This window comes from Chelonia mydas, chromosome 2 (assembly GCF_015237465.2).
Source record: "Chelonia mydas isolate rCheMyd1 chromosome 2, rCheMyd1.pri.v2, whole genome shotgun sequence".
Classification (NCBI taxonomy): domain Eukaryota; kingdom Metazoa; phylum Chordata; order Testudines; family Cheloniidae; genus Chelonia; species Chelonia mydas.
The window spans coordinates 213,096,916-213,119,222 of NC_057850.1; the positions used below are offsets into that span (position 1 = coordinate 213,096,916).

The window sequence follows — 22,307 nt, forward strand, 5'->3', positions numbered from 1 at the left end:
GTTTTCCTTGTGTCTGAGAACACAGCTGTGGCCACAGTAACAACTAGTTCTAAAAGTATCTTGCAGAGTGCAATGTTTTTCAGAAAATCAAAATAAACTACAGCTCAGTAGTAGATAGCTGGCCTCACAGAAGTGGTTTCTTTACAGACTTGAATGGAGAGAGAAGGTGGTGGCTTAGTGAACTTGCTTGGGAAGGGAATTCCAGGCATAGAGGGCAGTATGGAAGTATCACAGAGTCCAGAGCTGGAGAAAGAGAGGAACAAGAAGCTCCAAATTAAACACATGCAAATTATATGTAAAAGTAAAATATTCTGTCTGCAAGAGCTGGTTATTATTATTAATGTATATTATGGTAGCACTTCAAGGCCAGGGATCTGTTGTGCTAGGCACTGTACAAATGTATAACAAAGACAGCTCTAGCCCCAAAGATATTTTACTGTATTGTGTTCAAGACAACATTCAAAAGAAACGTATGTATCTTTGAAGAAACCTAATTCTATGGTATTTATCTTGGTATAGGGAATCAGTGGACCTCCAGGCGAGCAAGGTCCAAAAGGTATTCAAGGAAATAAGGTAAGATATAGAACAGTCTGTGTGGAATATGGAGTGTGTGCAAGATAAGCTCTAGCAGAATGCTAGATTACAGTTTTATCACTGTGATGTCATGAGTTTCTTGACAGTGGTGTGCTCAGCATGAGAATGATGTACTGTAGGGCAGTGTCATCAGGGTAGTAAATATTAACGTTACTGACAAGGCTCTCTGGTTCTAAATTCGTTCAGGCAGTTTGCTACAAAATTACTTTTTAGGCTGAAATATTTTGTGCTTGAATATTGTTGAAGTAGTTTGATATGTTTCTGTTTTGCTGTTATGAGATATTCAGATGCGAAAGATCTCTTAACAAGAGTTGAGTATTTATGTGATGCTTTTTTGTGTTCTGAGGACTGAAAAATGGCATTAAAAAAACATTAGACGAGGATTTGGTCCTGAATGAAGACCAAGGCCTTTGACCTATTTAAGATATAATGAGAAATAATGAGTTGTTGTAACCAGAGCTAGTTAGAATTCATTGGTCCAAGTATCAGAGGAATGTAGGCATTCGTTCTGTTCACAAATTATTAGCAAATTGATTTATGCAAATGTATTTGTTTTACTCATAAAATTTCCATTATCTTCAATGAGTGTTGTACAGTTAAATCCTCAAACATATCTTTCAAAATATAGGGGCTAAGGTTAACACCTGAAAGTTATCCATTTTACAGCAGAACTATGGGCAGCCTAAAGAATGAAATACCATTTTTAGGTTCCATTGGAATTGGGTGTGCAATTTGGGATATATTCATGTTTTGTTCCTGAGGCAACAAGTCCAGTTGAGGACACAAAGGACCAGCTTTATATGTGGAAAATATTTATGATATAAATGATTATGGAATCTTGGTCTGTTAATTTTTTTCCTTTCCTGACAGATGCTTTTCTTGTTCTTTTTTGTCTATCTTTCATGCCAAACAAAATTAAGGAAGCCCATAGTCGATTATTTCAGCAAGAAAAAAAAAGGGTGATGGTTCTGAAAGAAACTATTCATGCATTGGCAAAATAGCCATGTCTCTACTAATCCTGATTTAAGCTTTGCAAAAGCTAGAAGTCTTGGCTTCTTTCTGTAATTTCACATTGACAGTGCATGGACAGTATTAACAGCTAATCTTATTGTATATTGCATTTACGTCTTCTGAACTGTATTGGTGCTTTCCTCTTAGTTTATATGTGTGTATATAACATATATTTGTATGTGCATATGTATAAAATTGCATTTGGTCTTAGGTGCAGATTGTGCAAAATTCAGCCTTGGACCAGCATAGTACTAATTTGAAAAGACACTCAGTAAAAAAGTGGCGTTGAGTGTTCAAAATTAATTGTCTCTCACTGATTCTAGATTAAATTAGTTCAGTGTACACATAAAAATATTTCTCCTAACTACCAGCTCTGCAAAGTCACCCAGAGTTCTGAGAGACAAAATGGGTTCTTCCTGGTTTATGCAACATCGCTTGTAATAAAGATTCTGCAAGCCAAATTCTGCCCTCATTTACACTTTGTACAATTCTACTGTTTACTATCTAGATTTAAATCTAGTTATAGAATCTAGGTATAGAAAGACAAAGATATAGATATACTTTAATTACCTTGTGCCACAGTTAAGCTTTGCATCTCTACACAATGTAATTTATTTGAGATGAGTAACTTAATTTTTTTTTTTGCACAAGACAATGAATGGTTGTTCACAGCTTAATAACCACCCATTCAGCTAGTGAAGATCAGGGCCTTTTCCACTTAAGCTTTATGATAGTCAGACCCATAACAATCTTCTCAACTTCTGTTATCCTTACAGAAGGATTATTGAGCAACTCTTTTAAAATTAGTTTTCCAGACACTTATTATGATGAATTTGAAAAGTAGGAGTTACTTACAGCCACTCTTTCCAACAGTATGCATAATCAGTCTAGTCTCAGCGTAATAGCAATACAGCCATTCACTTGCCATGTAGAAGCATTTGTTGTCATTTAGTTGAGCTGATGACTGGCTGCATTCTGATTCTGGAAAATTAAGGCTGGCTGTCCAGAACTGGCGCAAGTATGGCATAACTCAGAACACTATTACTGTACATTTCTGTTCATTATGAGGTCAAGTTAGCTCGGACATGCTCTGGAAGAGAACTATTCAATTATAGTGAGCACAACAGATTCAGGGTACATGTACAGCAGCTGGGAGCTTGCTTCCCAGTGGAAGCGGACAGACAAACTTTGCAGTGTAGCCAGGGATAGCACAGGTGGTGGCTCAGGCCACCTGACTAAGTTCCCAGGGGTCTGAGTGGATTTATACTCAGGCAGCTAGCACGAGCTGCCAGCCATGCAACCACTGGCTACATTGTTATTGTTAGTGTGCTAGTTTGAGAAAAACTAGCATGTCTGTCTACTAGCGCTGGGAAGCACACTCCTAGCTGCAGTGTAGACGTACCCTAAATCCGTCATGCTCACTAGAATTGAATCATCCTTTTCTAGACATAGGCTTGAGCTCAACCCCAACTTCTGTCTATATAGAAACCTCTTAGACTCAGGCTCAGACTTAGAGTTCTAGGACCCTTTGGTGGAGGGTTCAAGCCCAAGTCAAGCTGGTACCTAGGGGTCAAGCCCGATTGCTTTGCACTGTAGACCCCACACCCCCTGACTCGGGTTCTGGAAGTACACCAAAAGTATCCCATAATGCTATGAGCCAATTTCCTTTGTCCTCTCTATCCCAAAAATCTCCAGTCGACTCCAGGGAAACAGAAGTGTCCCCCCTTGGTGTAGTGCAGCAGTTTGGTGAATCAGTGTTTAACCCTTCTATTGTCTTCTGAACACTGAGCTGCAAACAATATCAGACAGCCTTCTGTGTTTGCAATGGAGATTGAACAGAACAAGTCCGTTGCAATGCTGCTTCATGGTCACGGGAGCACAGCCAGATTTTGGTAAAGTCTGGTGGGAGGCCAGTACAACTATGGACGTTAGTAAGAGTATGCGGAGTGATCAAACATACCAGTGTAAGCAGAGTCAGAATGAGCTCTACCCTGACATCTGGTGGTGAGCTGTGGAAAAGGACTTCAGGGGCTGATCTCATTTGCATGGGCATACCCACCCTGCCTAGCATGATGGGACTGCTTGCCCAAATGGTCACTTTGGCTGCTGTGGGATCCCCACTCTCTTTGTTATTGGGGCAGGAGTAATAAAGTGTTGTTATCTTGGTTATGTGAATCAAGGGCAGTAGAACTGTACTTGGCATTTTATGACTGAGGGACTTGCCCTCAACTAAGTAGCACTTGCTAGGCAAGGGACATGGGTTCCAAAGCCCAGTGAATTGAGAGAAGCTTGAGATAGGTATGTGTACTTAGCAGTATGGCCTCCCTTCTGAGGGCCTTAAACACTACTTTAATCCATCCTCTCTCCACTGTGTAATAACAGAGCTAATTTTGACTCAGTTAGGAGGCTTGTTATATACTGCAGAGCCAAAATCACTGATACCTAGGTCTAAGCCTTAGACCTACTTTGGGCTTGTGGTTCTGAATGTACCAGTATTGAGGCTCCCTTACTAATAGCTGAAATCACTAAAGTGCTGAAACAATGAGGAGTCTTGTGGCACCTTAAAGACTAAAAAATGTATTAGAGTGTAAACTTTTGTGGGCTATGACCCACTTCTTCAGATGTATGGAGTGAAAATTACAAGAGCTGAAATCACTGAGAGCTGTGTTGGGGGGGGCTAAAGACAAATTGGTGAGCGGCTAGCAGAATGGCTAGCGGAGAGGAGTGGCCAGCAGGACAGCTGGCAGAGAGGCGCAGCCAGCAGGGATGGCTGGTGGAGAGGCACTGCTAGTGGTGAGGACTGCAGCAAAACCCCATAGAAAGGCGTGGACATTGGCTGTCGGTCGGAGCAGCAGAGCATGTAAGCTGTCCCCAGGCCTCCTCCCTCTTCCACCCAGGCTGGGGGGTAAATGCTGCAGATGAATGTCTGAACTCTGGGGGCTGCACTGACCAAGAACAGAAACTGTGGGTGCGGTGACTTTTGGGTTACTGAACTTAAGACCCTGAGGGGAAAAGGACACTGCCAAACTTACCTGGGGGTGGGTCTTTTGCTGATGGTTTGTGTTATGAATCCTGTTTGTGGTGTTCCCCACATAATGCCACATTGTTTCCCTCCTTTATTAAAAGGCTTTTGCTACCCTCAGACTCTATGCTTGCGAGAGGGGAAGTAGTGCCTCTTAGAGGCACTCAGGGGGTGGTACTCAGGGAGGTGGTACTGGGTGGGGGCTCGAGCTGATTTTGCACTGTGTTCTTGAAAAGGAACCCCTAGATACTGAACCTGGCCCTTGTTGCTGACAACTCTGATGGGCAGAAGGGTTACACCAGCAAATGACAAAGAAGCTGGCAGCTTTCCAGATTTATTGGACTGGTGAACAGTGCGGGGAGAGGATTACGTGGCTCAAGAGTGAGTACCAGAAAACCACAGACCAGAACTGTGCCTTGGGCTACTCACTGACATCATGCCCATTTTAGGATGAGTTTGAGTAGTTGTTGGGCACTGTGCCAAACATGGAGCCATTGCACCCTGTTGGCCTCAGAATTGAGCATGGGGACTGATGGAAGCCAACAGCAGGTGCCATGTGAGGACAGAGAAGTGACTTTGTTGCCAAAACTGGTGCCAGAGGAGGCTTTGCAGCAAGCACCCTGGGGCTGTACTCTGAGGAACTGTTTGATGCCCCCTTCAGGAACAGCCCACCGCAAAGCCTACAACAGACGCAGAAGGGACAGAAGACATCCTTGAGACTGGTAAGTTTCTGTCTCCAATTTAATATTTATTAATACAGTAATGGGAGGGATTTCCACACTATGAACCAATGCAAAAGTTATGAGAAGCCGTAGCTAGCAGTGCATATCTGCTAATCATGACTGGTGTGGAGAAATAACTAAGCAAGTTGTGACAAAGCTCCTGCTCTACCTTGGTGGGTCTTGTGCTTACTGGCGGATTTGCTCATCTTGGAGCTTCATGGCAGCCCTCCGCTTGTCTGTTTTTCTGAACCCACAGTCCAGGTCAACTCCTCCTGGGTCTGACCAGGAGTTGGGAGGATTTGGGGGGAACCCAGGCCTGCCCTGTACTCCGGGTTCCAGCCCGGGGCCATGTGGAATGCAGCTGTCTAGAGTGCCTCCTGGAACAGCTGTGCGACAGCTACAACTCCCTGGGCTACTTCCCCATGGCCTCCTCCCAACACCTTCTTTATCCTCACCATAGGACCTTCCTCCTGGTGTCTGATAATGCTTGTACACCTCAGTCCTCCAACAGTCCACATTCTCACTCTCAGCTCCTAGTGCCTCTTGCTCCCAGCTCTTCACACGCACACCACAAACTGAAGTGAGCTCCTTTTTAAAACCCAGGTGCCCTGATTAGCCTGCCTTAATTGATTCTAGCAGCTTCTTGATTGGCTGCAGGAGTTCTAAGCAGCCTGTCTTAATTGTCTCCAGAAGGTTCCTGATTGTTCTGGTACCTTACCCAGGGAAAAGGGACCTACTTAGCCTGGAGCTAATATATCTGCCTTCTATTCCTCTCCTATAGCCATCTGTCCTGACCCTGTCACAAAGTGTTATTTACTCCTTCTCATTACCCAAGAACTGGGGTCACCAAATGAAATTAATAGGCAGCAGGTTTAAAACAAACAAAAGGACGTATTTTTTCACACAACACACAGTGAACCTGTGGAACTCTTTCCAGAGGATGTTGTGAAGGCCAAGACCATAACAAAAAAAGAACTAGATAAATTCATGGAGGATAGGTCCATCAATGGCTATTAGCCAGGATGGGCAGGGATGGTGTCCCTAGCCTCTGTTTGCCAGAAGCTGGGAATGGGCGGCAGGGGATGGATCACTTAATGATTACCTGTTCTGTTCATTCCCTCTGAAGCACCTGTCATTGTCCACTGTTGGAAGACAGGATACTGGGCTAGATGGACCTTTGGTCCAACCAGTATGGCCACTCTTATGTTCTTAATGGTGGATGATATGCCGCCATTGACTTGGCTCACTCCACCCCACCCAACCCCATCAGGAAATGCAAACAGTAAACATGCCTTGCAAATGAATTTACACATTTTTGCTAGGGCATTCCTGTTTCTTAAAAATAATAACTTACATAGCCATGGCTGTAAGTGTGCTACTCTGTAATCACTCAACAGTTTAACAAGCTACCTGCAAACAGTTAACTATATGAGGGTGGGGGAGGTGGAAATGTGTTCCATTTACTAATTTAGTCCATTTCAGGTAAAGGTAGTCCATGCAGTCCACAGATGACAATGTTATACTTAGAAAATAAAAACCAGCAGGATCTTATTTAGGGGATAAGGCAATATGCCACATTTATTGTGAATACAGAAAGAATCAGAGTAAGCAATCAGTTCTAGCTATAACATTCCATTCACTCACACATTCATTCACCCACACACACAAGTTCTGCAAGGTTGTTATAGTTACCAGCCTAGAAGTTGCTTGTGCCAAGTCACTGACCAGGTGGCCTGGACACAAGGATGGAGCCGAGTCTTGTCAGATGCACAGCCGATGCTCCTGGAAGTTGGTTGCAGAACCAGACTCAAAGTCCTTAGTCTTCAGAGTCTGTCTTTATAGGGATACATCCTCATGCAAGTCTATGGTACTTGCCTCATCATGCTGTTCTCACATTTGAAATGATAGTCAATCATACAGATGGTACAGCAGTGATGGTTTGTTGTTATCTTGTTCTTTGGTTCTTTGGCCCCCCTGTCCTTGGGGCGGTTGGGAGTGGATTCTGGTTTGATACATCTGTGATAGTCTATACCCCTATATTCACCTCTTTTACAGGTCTATGATACATTTCATACAAAGTATGCCTTGTGAGGTACAGTGTACTATATTTATAAGAATCACTGATATAAGAATCAACCAATCAAAACCACGGGGACAAAATTATTCCTATACTAACCTATACTCTGCTTGTAAGAATCAATCGCTTATAAGAATCAAATCATCTGAGATGGATGTGATTCTTATAAAAGAAGTGCACTTTATCTGTTGAAAACTCATAATTTGCTGATCATTATTGTCATGGTAAAATATGTGTGGCAACATTGTATGTAAAGTTATCAGATTCTATGGTATGATATTACTAAGACATGTTCCAAATCTGGAGAGTTCCAGTTCCTCAGAGACAAAAGGCAAACTGACACTTCAGCCAGGTGTCAGCTAAATCAAATGGACCATGATCTGGTTCAGTGGCCATTCTTCGGCAGAAAAAAGAGTATGGGTGAAAAATCTACATCTTGACAAAAATAGCTTGGGGTTCCGATCCATGCAAACTGTCTGTCTCCTGAACCTCAGCTGGAGATGATTCTCAAAGAAGAGAAAAAACTATAAGAAGGGAGAGCAAATATTCCTGCCTTTATATCTACCCATGGCATCAACAATACCTGAAGAAAAAAGGAAGCAGCATTTACTGGGGGAGGGATCCTGACTGAAAGGAATTCAGGCATAAGACAGCTGGAATATCTGGTGAGAGAGATGTTGCTCTGAATTCATTTAGCTTGTAAGTTAGGCGTTAGTTGGATTTTATTTTTATTTTCTTGTAGCCGATTATGACTTTTGTGCCTCATTACCTGTAGACACATGAAATCTATCTTTCTGTAGTGAATAAACCTGTTTTATTTTTTAATCTAAACCAATGTGTTTGGACCGAAGTGTTTGGGAAACTCCATTTGGGATAACAGTCTTTGTGCATATCATTTTCTATTAATAAAATGACAGACTTTATATGAGCTTGTATTGTCCTGAAGAAAGCTGGGCAGTATAAGATGTACATTGCTGGGGGAAAGTCTGGGACTGGGAATTTGCTGATGTTGCTCTGCAGTGTAATTCAAGAGTGGCTGGCAACAGCACTCATACAGTATAACTGGGAATAATTTACATGTTGGAGGCTATGTGTGAGCAGATCAGGAGTGATAGCTTTCACACTGAAGCACTGTAAAGGGCACCCCAGGTTGGAGAATTGTGAGCACACAGTTGTTCATCAGTCCAGATTGTATCCTTGGTAATGTCATAGCATCCCTCTTACAATATATTGAAGTTCAGTTTGAAAAGTAATGTTCTTGAAATTCCGCAAGGATTTTTTTCTGTCTTTCTGCAGTGAGCTATTTGGCTTGCTGTATTCTTCAAATACTTTGTGGAGCCAAAGGTGAGCAATTTCCCCCTGAATGAACTTATGACAGTGAGGGGCTGCTGAATCAGTACACTCAGCCAGAAACTGCATCTACCACAGCTGGAGCTGGATGAACCCAGGCAACAGAAATCAGGGTTGCTTTTGTGCTCCCACATTATGGACTTGCATGGCCCCATGAAAGAGGAGGAATAATACTTCTATGAATGTGCTTGTGAGGGAAAGGGGCTAACTGATTGGGAGGGGGGTCAGTGCTTGGGGGCTTGATTGGGGGCTTGATTGCCATGCAACCTATTTCTAAATGACAAGATGACATGTGAAATGGGGATGGAGGTGGGGATGATCCACAGTATGGAAGTGACTGAAGTGTCAATTGCTGTACCTAACTGTTGTGGCAAGGCACCTCCTCTGTCCTGCCAGGCTTAACACTTCCCCTCTAACGGTGGTGGGGCCTGGACTAAATCAGCCCCACTCTGGACAGTGTTTGTCTTCCCACTCTGGATTTATCAGTATTTTCAAGGTAGGCCTTCGGGCAGGCCCCAGGAGTGCTCCTCCTCCAAACAAATTCACAAACACAAAATAAAGGGGAATATCTTTTCCTACCCCTTGCTGGCGGGGGGGGAGGGGTGTTGTCCTGTTATTCCCCCTGGGCTGCCAGTCCTTTGCCTAAACCCACATTCAGTATGGTTGTTTCCTCTGAAGAGAGGAGAGCAGCCTCTAAGTGGAGAAGCCTATCTCTCTGCTGTCACTATCCCTACAGCAACTTGTCTCCTCCTCCTGTCTCACCAGAGGATGGGTTTCTAAAGGTGTCAGGTAGCCCTTAACTGGACTCAGGTCATCTAAGGACAGCTGAGGTATCACCTTTTCAGCTTATAGTGAAAAGGGCCTTTATTATTCTAGGGCTAATATACCTGCCTTCCACCAATCTCTTGCAAGTCTGGAACTCAATAGGACCATTCTCTTGTAAGGTTTGGAGCGCAGGGTGGTTGAGTGGCTGCGGAGATGGACAGGAATGCTCCGGTGCCTTTCCCTGCAGGGAAGGGCACTGGTGCTCAACCAACTTGTCCTGTCCATGCTCTGGCACTGACTCAACACCCTGAGCTGGGCCCCAGGTTTCCTGGCCCACCTCCAGAAGTTGGTTCTGGAGTTCTTTTGGCCAGGACTGCACTGGGTCTCTGAGGGGTTCTTGAGTCTCCCCCTGGAGAAGGGAGGACAGGGCCTGATTTGCCTTCACACTTAGGTCTCCATGTCTTCTGCCGCCATGCCATGCAGAGACTTCTTTATAGTGCAAGTAGTCCGGCGAGGAGCACATTGGCGCACGCCTTCCTGCGCTGCTTCCAAGGGCTTCACTATGACCGGCAGCTCCTTTATCTCCATCTGAGAGGTCTTCCACCCAGCCATTGAGTTTTCCGAGCTGTTCTGGACTGCAGCACAGGGTACTGCAGAGGGGAGACAGGCCATGCTGTGAGTGATGTGGCAGGAGTTGGTACTCTTGCAGCCATTAGTGATATCAGCTGCTCAAAAAGCTATTTCTGTTGAGCTCTGTCCTCTCCCTTAGCTGCTGCTTTTGTTCCAGAAACTGTGAAGCATGTGCCTGTTCCCTGGCCATGTCCTCAAGCTGTGCAGCCAGCCGGAGCCTTTCCTCTTGCCTCTGGGCATGTCTTTTCTTTAGCCATAAGTCCCCCTGTCTTTAGTACTGGACCTGGTTGTTGTCCCTGCCTGGAACTTCCACGATAACTTCATCACAGAAATGCTCCCTCTTGGAAGGGTCTGTGCAGGCACTTTGGGCCAGGCTTGTATAGCACTGTGGAGGTACAACAGCCAGTAGAGTTCAAGGGGGCCTGGAACAGGGCAATACACCAATGGGTATTTTCTCAAATAACTCAGAGCAGGAACGCAGAAGTCAGTCTTGTGGAATTTCGAGGGCATAAAATATGTTACTTTACAATATTTTGTGAAAGGGATGCTTCAGTCCACTGAAGCTCCCAGGACACAGCCTGGTTAATCCCAGTGAGAAGTGTAGAGATAATGGTAAGTTAACTGAAAACGGCTTTCATAGTGGCTCTGGAAAATATGCCCTTCCCTGAAATCTGACTGCCTCTCTGTAGTCCCTGCTTCAGGAAAAGTTTGCAGCTATTAGTAAGCCTACGTTTTAGTCATGAGTATTTTTAGTAAAAGTCATGGACAGGTCACGGGCAGTAAACAAAATTCATGGCCCGTGACCTGTCCACGACTTGTACTATATACCCCTGACTAAATCTTGGGGGAGGGGAACCTAGGGGGCACCATGGGTGCTGGGAGGGGGGGAGCAGGGGGTGACCCAGGTGCTGGGGGGAGGGTGGCCCGGGACCCCCGCTGGTGCTGGGAGGGCAAGGTGAGGGGGTTGACAGGGCTGGCAGGCTCCCTAAGCGGCAGCTCCTGGAAGTGGCAACAGGCCCCTGCGGCCCCTGGGAGGAGTCGTGGTCAGATGGCTCCATGTGCTGCCGCCCCCCCGAGCTCTGGAGCAGGTGGAGGCAGCGCATGGAGCCACCTAGCAACGCCTCCATGTAGGAGCTGAGGGATGTTGCTGCTTCTGGGGAGTCCCCACCATGAGGTAAATGCTGCCCAGAGCCCTCACCCCCCTCCTGTGCCCCAACCCCCAGCCCTGAGTCCCCTCCACACCCAAACTCCTGCTGCTGCAGGGGGAAGGGGGCGCAATGGCCCAAGATTGCTTCAGCAACAGCTGGTGTGGCTGGCCCAGGGGCCACCTGAGCTGATCAGGTGGCCCCTGGGCCCGCCACACCAGCCACTGTAGAAGTCACAGAGATCCTGGAAAGTCACGGAATCCGTGACTTCCATCACAAACTCACAGCCTTAGCTATTAGCACCTGAGATGGGGTCAGAATTTATGTGGGAATCAACAGGATGCTTCCACAGGGCTTACCTGGTTATGGCTGTGTGCAAACATAGGTCCACAGCCTTCCTCCTCCCCAATCCCAACACATTGAAACAAAAATTCAAACCCAGTCATACTTGGCACAAATGACTTTGTCACCTATTGACAGCATGGACTACCTCTAACTGAAGTGGACTAGATTTGTAATTGGAACACATTTCTACCTCCCCCAGCCCTACACAGTTCACTGTTTCCAGGTGGCCTAATAGACTTCTTAGTGGTTACAGAGAGGCATACTTGCAGGCATGGCAATGTAAGGTTATTATTTGTAAGGAAGTAAGCAGGAAGGCTCTAGCAAAAAAATTGTCTTTCAAGGCATTCTTTGTTGTTTCCATTACCCAGTCACCATTTTCAACTCCATGTGGTGATGGGAATGGGGAGGAGGCAGGAACCAAGGTGCCTTGATACAATCTGCCATTAGTGGATACATGTTACTAGCCAGGGCTTCTCATGACTTTTGCATTGGTTCACAAAGCAGAAACCCCTCCCATTACTGGATTAACAAACTTTATAATGGATCCAGACATTTACTGGGCTCAGAAGTGACTTCTGTATCTGCCGCAAGCTCTGCAGTGGACTATTCCTCACGAGTGCATCAAACAGGTCCTGCGAGTACGGACCCAGAATTTTCTGCTGCTGCTTCTGTTCCAAAGCCTGCTCTGAAACCAGTTTCAGCAGAGTGACTTCATGGTCCTCACACAGTGCCAGCTGCTGGCTCCCACCAGTCCCATACTGGATTCTGGGGCCAGCAGGACATCATCCTGGCTGACCAGGTCATCATGCACCACTCTTGGCTCAATGCTGCAGGGTCACATAAAACAGGCATGATGTCAGTGAGTTGTCCAAAGTGTGATTCTGGTTCCTGGTTTTCCCATACTTGTTCTTGAGCCACTGAACCCTCTCCCTGCACTGGTCACCCGTCCAGTAAATTTGCAACACTGCCACCCATCTTGCTATTTGCTGGTATGTGTGGTCATTCCTGGTACTCTTACTAAAGTCCACAGTTGTGCTGGCCTCACAGCAGAGATTCACCAAAATGAAGTTGTGCTCCCATGACCGTGAAACGGCACGCTTTGCAAAAGGCTTGTTCTGTTTGATCTCAATTGCAAACACAGAAGGCTCTCTGCTGGTGTGTTTGCAGCTTGGTCATCAGAACACTTACAGAGCTGTTGCTGTATGCCACAGGGGGTTATTCACAAACGGAAAAGTATGCTTTTTTTTTCTTTTAAGCAAAAAATAAAACGTACTTCCTGCAGCCAGCAGAGAAAATTGTTTACTGTGAATAGTTTCCCTAACTTTAATGCTGTGCCTCTCTGGTAAATTCCACAGATGTAGCAACGTTTTGGATTGAGAGTCAATCCCTACTAATAATAGTAAACACAAAACTTCATTAAGAAATATTTTAGGTTGGAAGTGGATATTAATGATAACTACCTAGCACCAAAAAGTATTAGAATTATGTTATAAAAACTATATCTCAAATTGTGAAAGCCTGGAAATGAATTGTTAAGAGGTGCTGCTATTTCACTCATACATGTTGTAAATTCCTTCTTTACTTACTTTCGTACAAGCTGTATCTCCCCAGTCGATCTTAATTTTGCCTCCTTGAAATTTAACTAAATATGTGTAAAATTAAGAAGAACATACAACTAGGAGATTGCAATTATACCCCTTTAAAATGAAACTGGGTTTTTTCAAATGTGCTATAATTAGTATAGTAGAGAGTATATTCTACAGTGGTGCATGTTACTTACAGTGATTTTAAAAAGTATGTGGAAGATTTACATCAGGAAGTTAAATATCTTTCTTGTAGTGTGCACAAGCTTTAGTATTCTTAAAAAGTAAAGAAACTGTTTATGCTGGCACTACATTGAATTTAGTGAGCATAGTTCTCATATTAAATAATGAATTATTTGGAAAAAGCTAAGAGGAGAAACAGCAATTATTGTTGAGAATGTGCCAGACCTAAAACAGTGGAATTTTAATGCCCAGTGATATTAAACCCAGATCAAATGGTATTTTTTGTTGCCATTATCGTATTTAATTTTAAACTCAATTGAAAGAAGATCTCAGCAAGAGAAAAGAAAGGGAACTCAAATGGGTGCATGAAAGAGAGACAATAACTAAAAAGATTTGGGAAATCTTGTTTACACTTCCACAAAAAATTATGTAATGTCCAGGCTTTGATAATTTTGGTAATTTGCACACTACCTAAAATCCTAAGAAGATAAATCCATCATAGGTCTCACACACACACACACACACACACACAGAGGTTGTGATAATATTAAACAACAGTTTCTAAAACAGCATTTCCTTGGGGTCAAGTGGTTTAAGTTTCCAACTTATTGCCTATGGTATGGTAGGGTTTAGGGTTTTTCCCCATCAGTTGTGAAACTATAGCCAATATCAGCAAACATTTGGCAGAATAGTTTCCATCGTACTCCAAATACCATTAGATTTCCTGTTCTGTGGAAAAGAAATAGCTATGTCAATACATACTAACTGTGATAGTAACTGCTGAAAAGCTGGTTAAAATCCAGTAGTCACTTGAAGGAAAACCTATGTTTTACGTGATTAAGAAACATCTCTGGGCACTATCTGAGCTCAGTGGGACTCCCATCGGCAGTCAGCACAGCCATCATGCATCCCCACCTATGTAAGTACACACACGGCTAGAACATATGGATACCTGAGAAAGAACAAAGTGCATTGGCTTAGGAAATATTGCACAGGGTTACCATCTTTTGAAAGTTCTATCACAAATTGCTGGAAGTGGATCCAAAACAGGGTGTCTCTTTGGAAGGCAGAAAACTACATTTGTAGAACATTTCCTAACAACAGAGTTAATCTCAGCTGAAAAGTGAGTCCGTGCTGATCAAATAGTGCTTTTCAGACTGAAGTGAGACCCCCACACAGTTGCCCGGCTATAGTCGCTGTCAACATCAAAAAATTCAGCCAGGGAGTTCTGTGATATTTTACTAGATTCTACAATTAACTTATTGTCATTTTATAAATACTAGTACTAGATGAATATAGCAAAACTAAAACCAAATCCCAGTAACGGGTTTCATTATTTTCATTAAATTTGCTTTATATTCACATGGCTCTTTGTGATCACTCCCTGTGAATATTTTAGCAGAGGAGTTTGCTGGCAGAAACAGTAATAGTACACTTTAAGCAAACATTGCAGAATATTCAAGGAAAGCAAGCGTAGAGGTTCCGATCCTCATTGTCAGGGACCAGGGTGTAGGCAGTCTTGTCTAGCAGTCACAGCTGGGCTGATGTCCACAAGTCAAGGACAGGCACAAAGCATCAGTCAGCCAAGCAGGGATTAGACTAATTGCTAAAGCCAGGATCAATAGGTAAATGTCAGGGCAGTCTCTGACCAGGGTTGGAGACCAGAGATCAGAGGTTCTTAATGGCTAGACGAGGAGGCAAGAGGCAGGGTCAGAGATTGGAGATCAGAAAGCAAGGTGAGGTCTGGAGCCACAGCAACCCAGCAGTCTACATAGTTATCCAGACCACTTCCTGGACCACCCTCCAGAGAGTTAAATAGTCAGCACGGGCCAATCAGAAGGCTGTAGGGTGCTGTTGCTCCAGTCCCTTTGGGTAATATGTCCTGCCGTGCCTAATCTCCACAGTGCTCCTTGGCAGCTACTTTACATGATGTCCTGGTGGCAATCTGGGAACATCAGCTGTCCCAGGTGTTGCAGATGTGGGTTCTTGTTCCCTGGATTCTTACACTCAACTGCACTGAGAGACATAGCATAGCTGCTGTGAGTAAGGCAAGGATGGCTCTATGCCACATTTTTGCCTTCCCCACTCCCGGGGCTGGCTAGAAGCTAAACTAATCCATGATGCAAATTAGGTGCTGATCCAAAGCACACTAAAGTGAAACATTGCCATTGACTTCAATGGGCTTTGGATCAGGCCCACACAGTAGCCACAAAGCTAGTCTAATTTATGCTGGTTGGATTAGTTCTCTTTTTATCAACCAGGGATTGCCAGAGCATGGTGCACTCTGGCTCAGATACTCCCTAATTGGTGGGGAAGAATGAATGGTGTTATTCCGGCTCAGTTGGCTTCTTCCATCAGGAGAATCCTCAGCTTTTGGTTTATGGCAACTTTAAGTCCTGTTTGTCTTGTTGGGGCAACACAAACGATGCTTAGTTTGGCCTGAAGTACTGGCCCAGAATTTGTAAATTGCAAATATTCATGCTGGAACTCTGTTTCTGAGGGTTATGGTCCTCCATTCAGTGACTAGAAACATACTCCGAGACCTGTGTGTGCTGTGTTATGTGTGCAATCAAAACAGCTAAAACTCTGAGTATTGAGTACTCACAAGAAGCTATTTACAAACAAGGTCAAGAGCTCTATGGAGAATTTATTTGGTCAATACTTTTGAACAACTAATATTCAAGAAAATGGGCAGCTGTTTGTGGCAATTCATGAACAAGAAAGAGGAAACAGTTCTGTAATAAATTAAATAGATGCATTCAGAGCTGCCAGTTCTGCTTTAGGAGAAGATTTTACAAAGGTGTCTCAGTAACAAGATTTCCCCCTCCAATACACACACTCTTCCTGTAAGGGCCTGATACTGTAGCTGTTTCATATGGCCCTCATTACTGTAGTATCTGAGCACCTCACAATCTTTTTAATGTAGTGTTTCATCTCTGCGAGGTTGGGTGGTAGTATTATCACCGATTGGACAGACCGGAAACTGAGCACTAAAGGCCTTGTCCAAGATCACATAGGAAATCTGTGTAGGAGCAGGGAACGGAATGTGGGTATCTCAAGTCTCTGGCTAGTACCCTTGGACCCTCCTTCCTCTCAGCCTTATACCAGCGGCAGTCCTAAGCTGTCAGCCAAAGCCACAGGAGATTTTTCCTTTGTAAGGAAACTTTGGGTGGTACTGAGCCATATTGGCTGTTGTGCCATACCAACATGTCTGGGGTTTGTCCTGTGCTCTGGCTAATGGAACAGAATCTTGAGACCACCAGCAGACTAGCTTATAGAAGAGCTATATGGATTGCCCATACATTCCTAGTATCAGGGGACAGCACAAAAAAAGAATAAAAACCATGTTTGTACCCTGCTTCATGATCTGCACTGGGGGCAGCTTGGGCACAGCCTAGGAATGGGGTGAGAAAATTCAATAAGGTCTTACTTAACACCTATTGAAGTCAGTCAATGGAAAGTCTTGTGTTGCCCTTAGTGGGAATTGAGCCAAATAAGTACACCTGATAGTGAGTGATGTACTGCAGTTGGCTTCAATAACTGTTCCCCAGATAATTATTACCAAGTTGTCATGCACAACAACATTAATAATATTTTTCCTTGCACATGAAAAGTTTTCCTCACTCCAGGTCTGGGTGGTGCTCATGCAGCTTCATCCGTCTCAAGTATTAATATTTAGCCTTGCTTTATGGTCTTCAAACCATTTGTCCAACCAATCTCCTATAAAAAAATCATCAAGCTTCTTTGCAGAAGGCCAGCACCACATTGGTTCGTAGAGCTTTCTATAATTGTTTTATATCCTGGCAGCTCTTGCTTTAGTTATTTCTAGGCAAGACCACCTGTTTGGTGACTTAAAGGCTCAGGGGATTGGTAATAGGCTCTTTTAGTCATGGGTTCAATTCCAGCCCACACAGAAAGTTACCACAATATAAACAACAGGAAGACGCCAGCAAATTCCACCCATCCCCCGCCTTGCACCCCAGTAATGTACCGTCTTACACTGCTGAAGACCTTCTTGAGCAGTATAAGATCATTAATTAGCTTGCCACTCCATAAAAGGTTCGTGGACATACACCAGCCTCTGTAACCTGAGCAGATTACCTAAGTACTTTAACCAAAAACATGCTGATTAGATAAAACATTAAAATAAATGTATTAACTACAGAAAGATAGATTTTAAGTTATTGTAAGTGATAGGCATAAAGGTCAGAATTGGTTACAAAAGGAAATAAAAAATAAAATCATAGTCTAATTTCTAAACTTTATCAGGCTAAGCAAGATTTGAATCAAAGTTTTTCCTCGCCTTATTGGATGTTGCAGGCAGAATTAAGTTCACAGTTCATATTAACGAGAAAGCACTCTAGCTAGGACCAACCCTTCTCCCCAGTTCAAGGAGGTTTCTCTTTGTCTTCCAAATGATCTTGCTTCCAGGTGTTGAGAGGGGGATGGGAGAGGTGAAGTGTTGATGTCGTCGTCCCTCATTTTATACTCTCCTCCAGGTGCTGGAAAGATCCTTGTTGTGTCATGGGGGTTAGCCAGCCCTATTGTGTATGTGCTTGCACAACCGCCTTTCATGTGAATTGCAAATCTCTTGCTTACTCCGCTGCTGGTGAATGCCTGGCGGTGGTCGCTTACCATCTGGCTGAGTGCTGATGACTCCTTAGTTGCCACTGAAAAGCTAGTCTGAGGGCGTTTACAACTTATAGACTTACAACATGTTTCAGTAACAAACATATAGCAGAACTTCATAACTTCATATACAAGGATGATACATACAGTTCACAGGATAATAAAGTTCAACAGATCATAACTTTTCAAATGATATCTCGCAAGGCATACTTCGAACAAAACAATCATATAACAGCGGTGAATGTGGGTACAGTAAAATCACAAGCCTTAGGTATAACTATTTTGCTATAATTATACCAGCGCACTTCTGCCAGGAAATTTTCCCATGTAGACAAGCCCTTAGAAGCATAATTACAATGTTCAAAAAAGTGTCTTAGGTCAAGCAGAAAAGTGAAATTCAGCAAACCATGAGGTGGTTCTGTTTAGATGAGGTATGGAGTCAATCTTCTCTCTGCATCAGTCAGAGGTAGAATTTGAATCCACATCTTCTACTTCCCAGGCCAGTGCCTTAACCACCAGGCTATACAGTGAGAGGGTAAAAATAATTAACCATTGTAAAAATTTATCAAGGGTCATGGTGGATTTTCTACTGACAATTTTTCTAAAAAATATGCTGTAGGAATTATTCTGGGGAAGTTCTATGTTCTGCGTAGTACAGGAAGTCAGATTATATAATCACAATAGTCTCTTCTGGCCTTAGAATCTAGAAGTCATTCTCATTTTCTCTTTGGCCCAATGAGTATTTAAGTATTTACACACCATGGAACAGCTTAAACAGGAGAGATTGAGGACCTGTTATTCTGGAATAGCCTATAGCTTGGTGGTTAACAGGCTCACCTAGGCAGTAGAAAATGTGAGTTCAAGTTCTGCTCCTGAGTGGGCATTCAAACCACATCCTAAGCTAGTGGGTTAAGTTTATAAGGGGATGCATGTAGGTATGCACACATACATTTTGTGAAGCTGGCCCTGAACATTTGTTCCTAGATAAAATTTACTGGGTCAAAGTTGTGAACAGTTTTGGATTGACTGAAACTGCATTTTTGGGCAAATAAACAATTCATCCAAAAATGTTCATTCCCTTTACTCTGAAATGCATAATTCACTTACCTAAGTCACTTTTGAAAATGGCACTTAAGAGCCTAAATTACTTAGATGCTTTTGGAAAATTTACCCTTCATGTATATTTCTGTATTTATACAGATTGTACTAAGGATTATCCCAACTCAGGATAATTATTTCTCATCCAAATGGAACCACCCCATAATACCCTGAATTTCAACTTTTCTGCTCAGCCTACGAAGGGGTAAAAATACATATAGTAGAATGTTTGCCAAGAAAACTAGAAAGCAGACATTAATTGTGTTTGTATTATTCTTGGCCTTTTTCTAATAATCCTGCTGATGGGAAATATTTAATAGTGTTTATTTTTGATAAATTGATATTAAAACAAAATGTTAACTTTTTCAGTCCCAAATAACCTTTGAAGTAGAACTGGTAGGATGGAAAATCTGGTTCCTGAGCAATCTTATTTATTTTCAAATATTTTGAATCAAACAAAGGGAAAAAGAAAAACAATGGAGAGAAAGGTCCAAATTCTAATCAGAGTTACACTCGCATAAATTGCACTCAATAGAGTTAATCGGGAGTTATACTGGTTGAGATCAGAATCTGGTCCAAAGTCTCCATGAAAATGAGCACCATCATGGAAGCTAAATAACATAGGCTGCCTCAGAATATAGCAAATGCTATTGCTATGATTGGTATTTTGACAGCAGTGACTGCTAAATATACTGTATATACAACAACACAAACTAGGTGCTGTTGGAAGCCAGCTGGTGTATTATTCTGAGGTATACTTGTGAGCATTTTTGTTCAGCTGTTGAGAACTGACCTTTAAAAGCTACATTAATTATGAAAGAATGGTTTTTCAAAGTGTCAGAGTTTATATTACAATTTCCTATCAATATATTGTGCTCTAGAGGAGCGAGCATAGGACTGGTAATCAATGTCATGTTTGCATAAGGCTTTATTAAAGATGTAGTGTTACCTGTCTGGTTATAAATTGGTAGGAAAATAGCTACAAGTGTAATCAGGACATTGGGGCAAATTATGTACTATTAAAGTCCTCTTCTTGCATCTCAGTTTAACTCTTTGCGAGAGGACAGGACAGAGTTCTGGGGGAAACATCCTGGCCCCCTGAAATAAATGGCAAGTACTTAGTATACAAAGAGATTGTAGTGTAGACATAGCCTAAAACTAAGTTAAGTTAAACCGCTGTTGTATATCCACACTATGCTCCTTGTGTCGGCTGAGTGCATCCACAGTAGCGGCTCTTGCATCAACACAGAGAACAGTGCACCCTGGATAGCTATTCCACTGTGCAACTGGCTGCAGGGTGTTTTGGGAAGGGTTTGCAATGCCTCATGGGGATGGATTGATGGTCACATGATGCAGGTGTCTCAATCCCATCATTTACCACCACCCTGACCCCAGCCCCCTCCTTGTAGAAGTGGCGTGTCTGCGGCTCCACACTAGAGGCGACTATTTGCCTCTGTTGCCTTCTGCTATGCCTGCTGGAGGTCTTTGACTTTTACACAGCACTGCTGCGTGTGTCCCTATCATAGCCCTTCCCCTGAACAAGTTCTTGTAGCTGGATTCGAGCTGTGCCTGCCCTGCCTCTTCTCCCCACAGACCAAGGAGATCCACCACCTCTGGTGTGCTCCAGATAGGGGCGTGTACATTGCATGGAGCTGGCATTCTCAGCTGGGCAGTTGCTATGTGAGCGCTCCACACTGAGCAAAGAAGAAGAGCAAATTCAAAACTTCCTGGGGCTTTAACAGGGGAGAGGTGTTCACCTGTGTACCTGACTACAGGGTAGCAGAGTTCAAAACGATGAACAGAGCAGTCCCGGTGGGCATTGTGGGATACCTCCTGCAGTCCACTTAGCGAGATGTAAACAATATAGTGTCTACACTGACATTATGTCCCTCTAACTATGTTGTCCTAAGCTCTACGTCTCTCGCAGAGGTGATTTTATTATGTCAGCATAGCAGGCAAGTTAAAGCATTGGGAGGAGGATTGCAATGTGTACACCTCCAGTTAGGTCAGCATAAGCTGCCTCATGTCAGCAAAACTGTGTAGTGTAGACATGGCCTTATTCAACAAGCTAAGCATTTTAAATATTGTTTGAACTACTTTAAAAATACTTTAAAAACCTTATTAGTTTTACTAATTCGCTAAATCAAATACAATAAAGGAGATTGTTCTTTTTAAAATTTTACTATTCTTAAAAAAGGTCCCTAGATACGATTAAGTACATAGCACTGAACAAACAACGTTAAGGATCTGGGAAACCAAAAAAGAAAGGAAATGCAAAAGCTGTCCTTATCTCGACACACTGGCCCAAATTAACTATTGGGGTAGGCAGCTGCAGCCACTGAAGTCAATGCACCTTGTTACCACAGTATGTATTGTATCAAACATCAGGTACATTCATATTCAGAGACCCTGGCAATATCAAGGTAATGTTAAAGTAGATTAAAACTCTATTAATGTATATATTGGGTTTATCACCAAGGCAGCTGAACAAAATATTTGTCATAATGTTGAGTTTATTTGGTTTAAATTAAATCTTAATGATGTTTTAAGACAGTGATTTTAGTATTTGTTAGATAACACATCAGAACTAATTGTCTACAGATCTCATTTTTGTTAATGAAACCTACCTTAACTGGATAAGAATCACACTAAGAACACTTGAGAATCAGAGACTGACGAAAATTTACGGAGGAGCTATACTATACAGTCAGCTGTGTGGGGAGATATTAAGCTCAGCAGTTAAGGCATAAATACTTTCTAATCCCCAAAAGAAAGAGCGAAGGACTAAGCAACACACATCAAGTTACCAAATAAGGCCAACAACCAAGGAACTAGCACAAAAAACAACCACAATTTGGAGCTTGTGTTTGCAAAGGAAATCCTGTGGTCTCATTATTCTCAGATTGGTTAGATTTATGCAGTAACATCCTGACCCCAGTAATGTCAATGACACAGCTCCCAGTGACTTCAACAGGACTGGGATTTCACCCATGACATCTATTAATTTTGGAACTCATTTCCTTAAATCAGAAATGTTCTTTGTAAGTAAATACATATTTTCCCATCTGTAATGACACTAGGGACACATATTGTGGTGAATATTATCAAAGCACCATAAGCACTTTGTTGTCTCCTAACTTCTTTTGGTTCTTT

The 22,307-nt window shown here is 43.0% G+C and overlaps 1 protein-coding gene across 2 annotated transcripts in view; it reads left to right on the forward strand.

Moving 5' to 3' along the window:
* The window catches only part of COL28A1 (collagen type XXVIII alpha 1 chain), a 117,295-nt gene that overhangs the window by 22,449 nt on the left and 72,539 nt on the right, over nt 1-22,307 (forward strand). For both annotated transcript variants that reach the window (XM_043541156.1, XM_007063101.4), the window contains exon 11: nt 520-573. In XM_043541156.1, the coding sequence (XP_043397091.1) occupies nt 520-573 (54 nt within the window). The remainder of the gene's footprint in view (nt 1-519; nt 574-22,307) is intronic.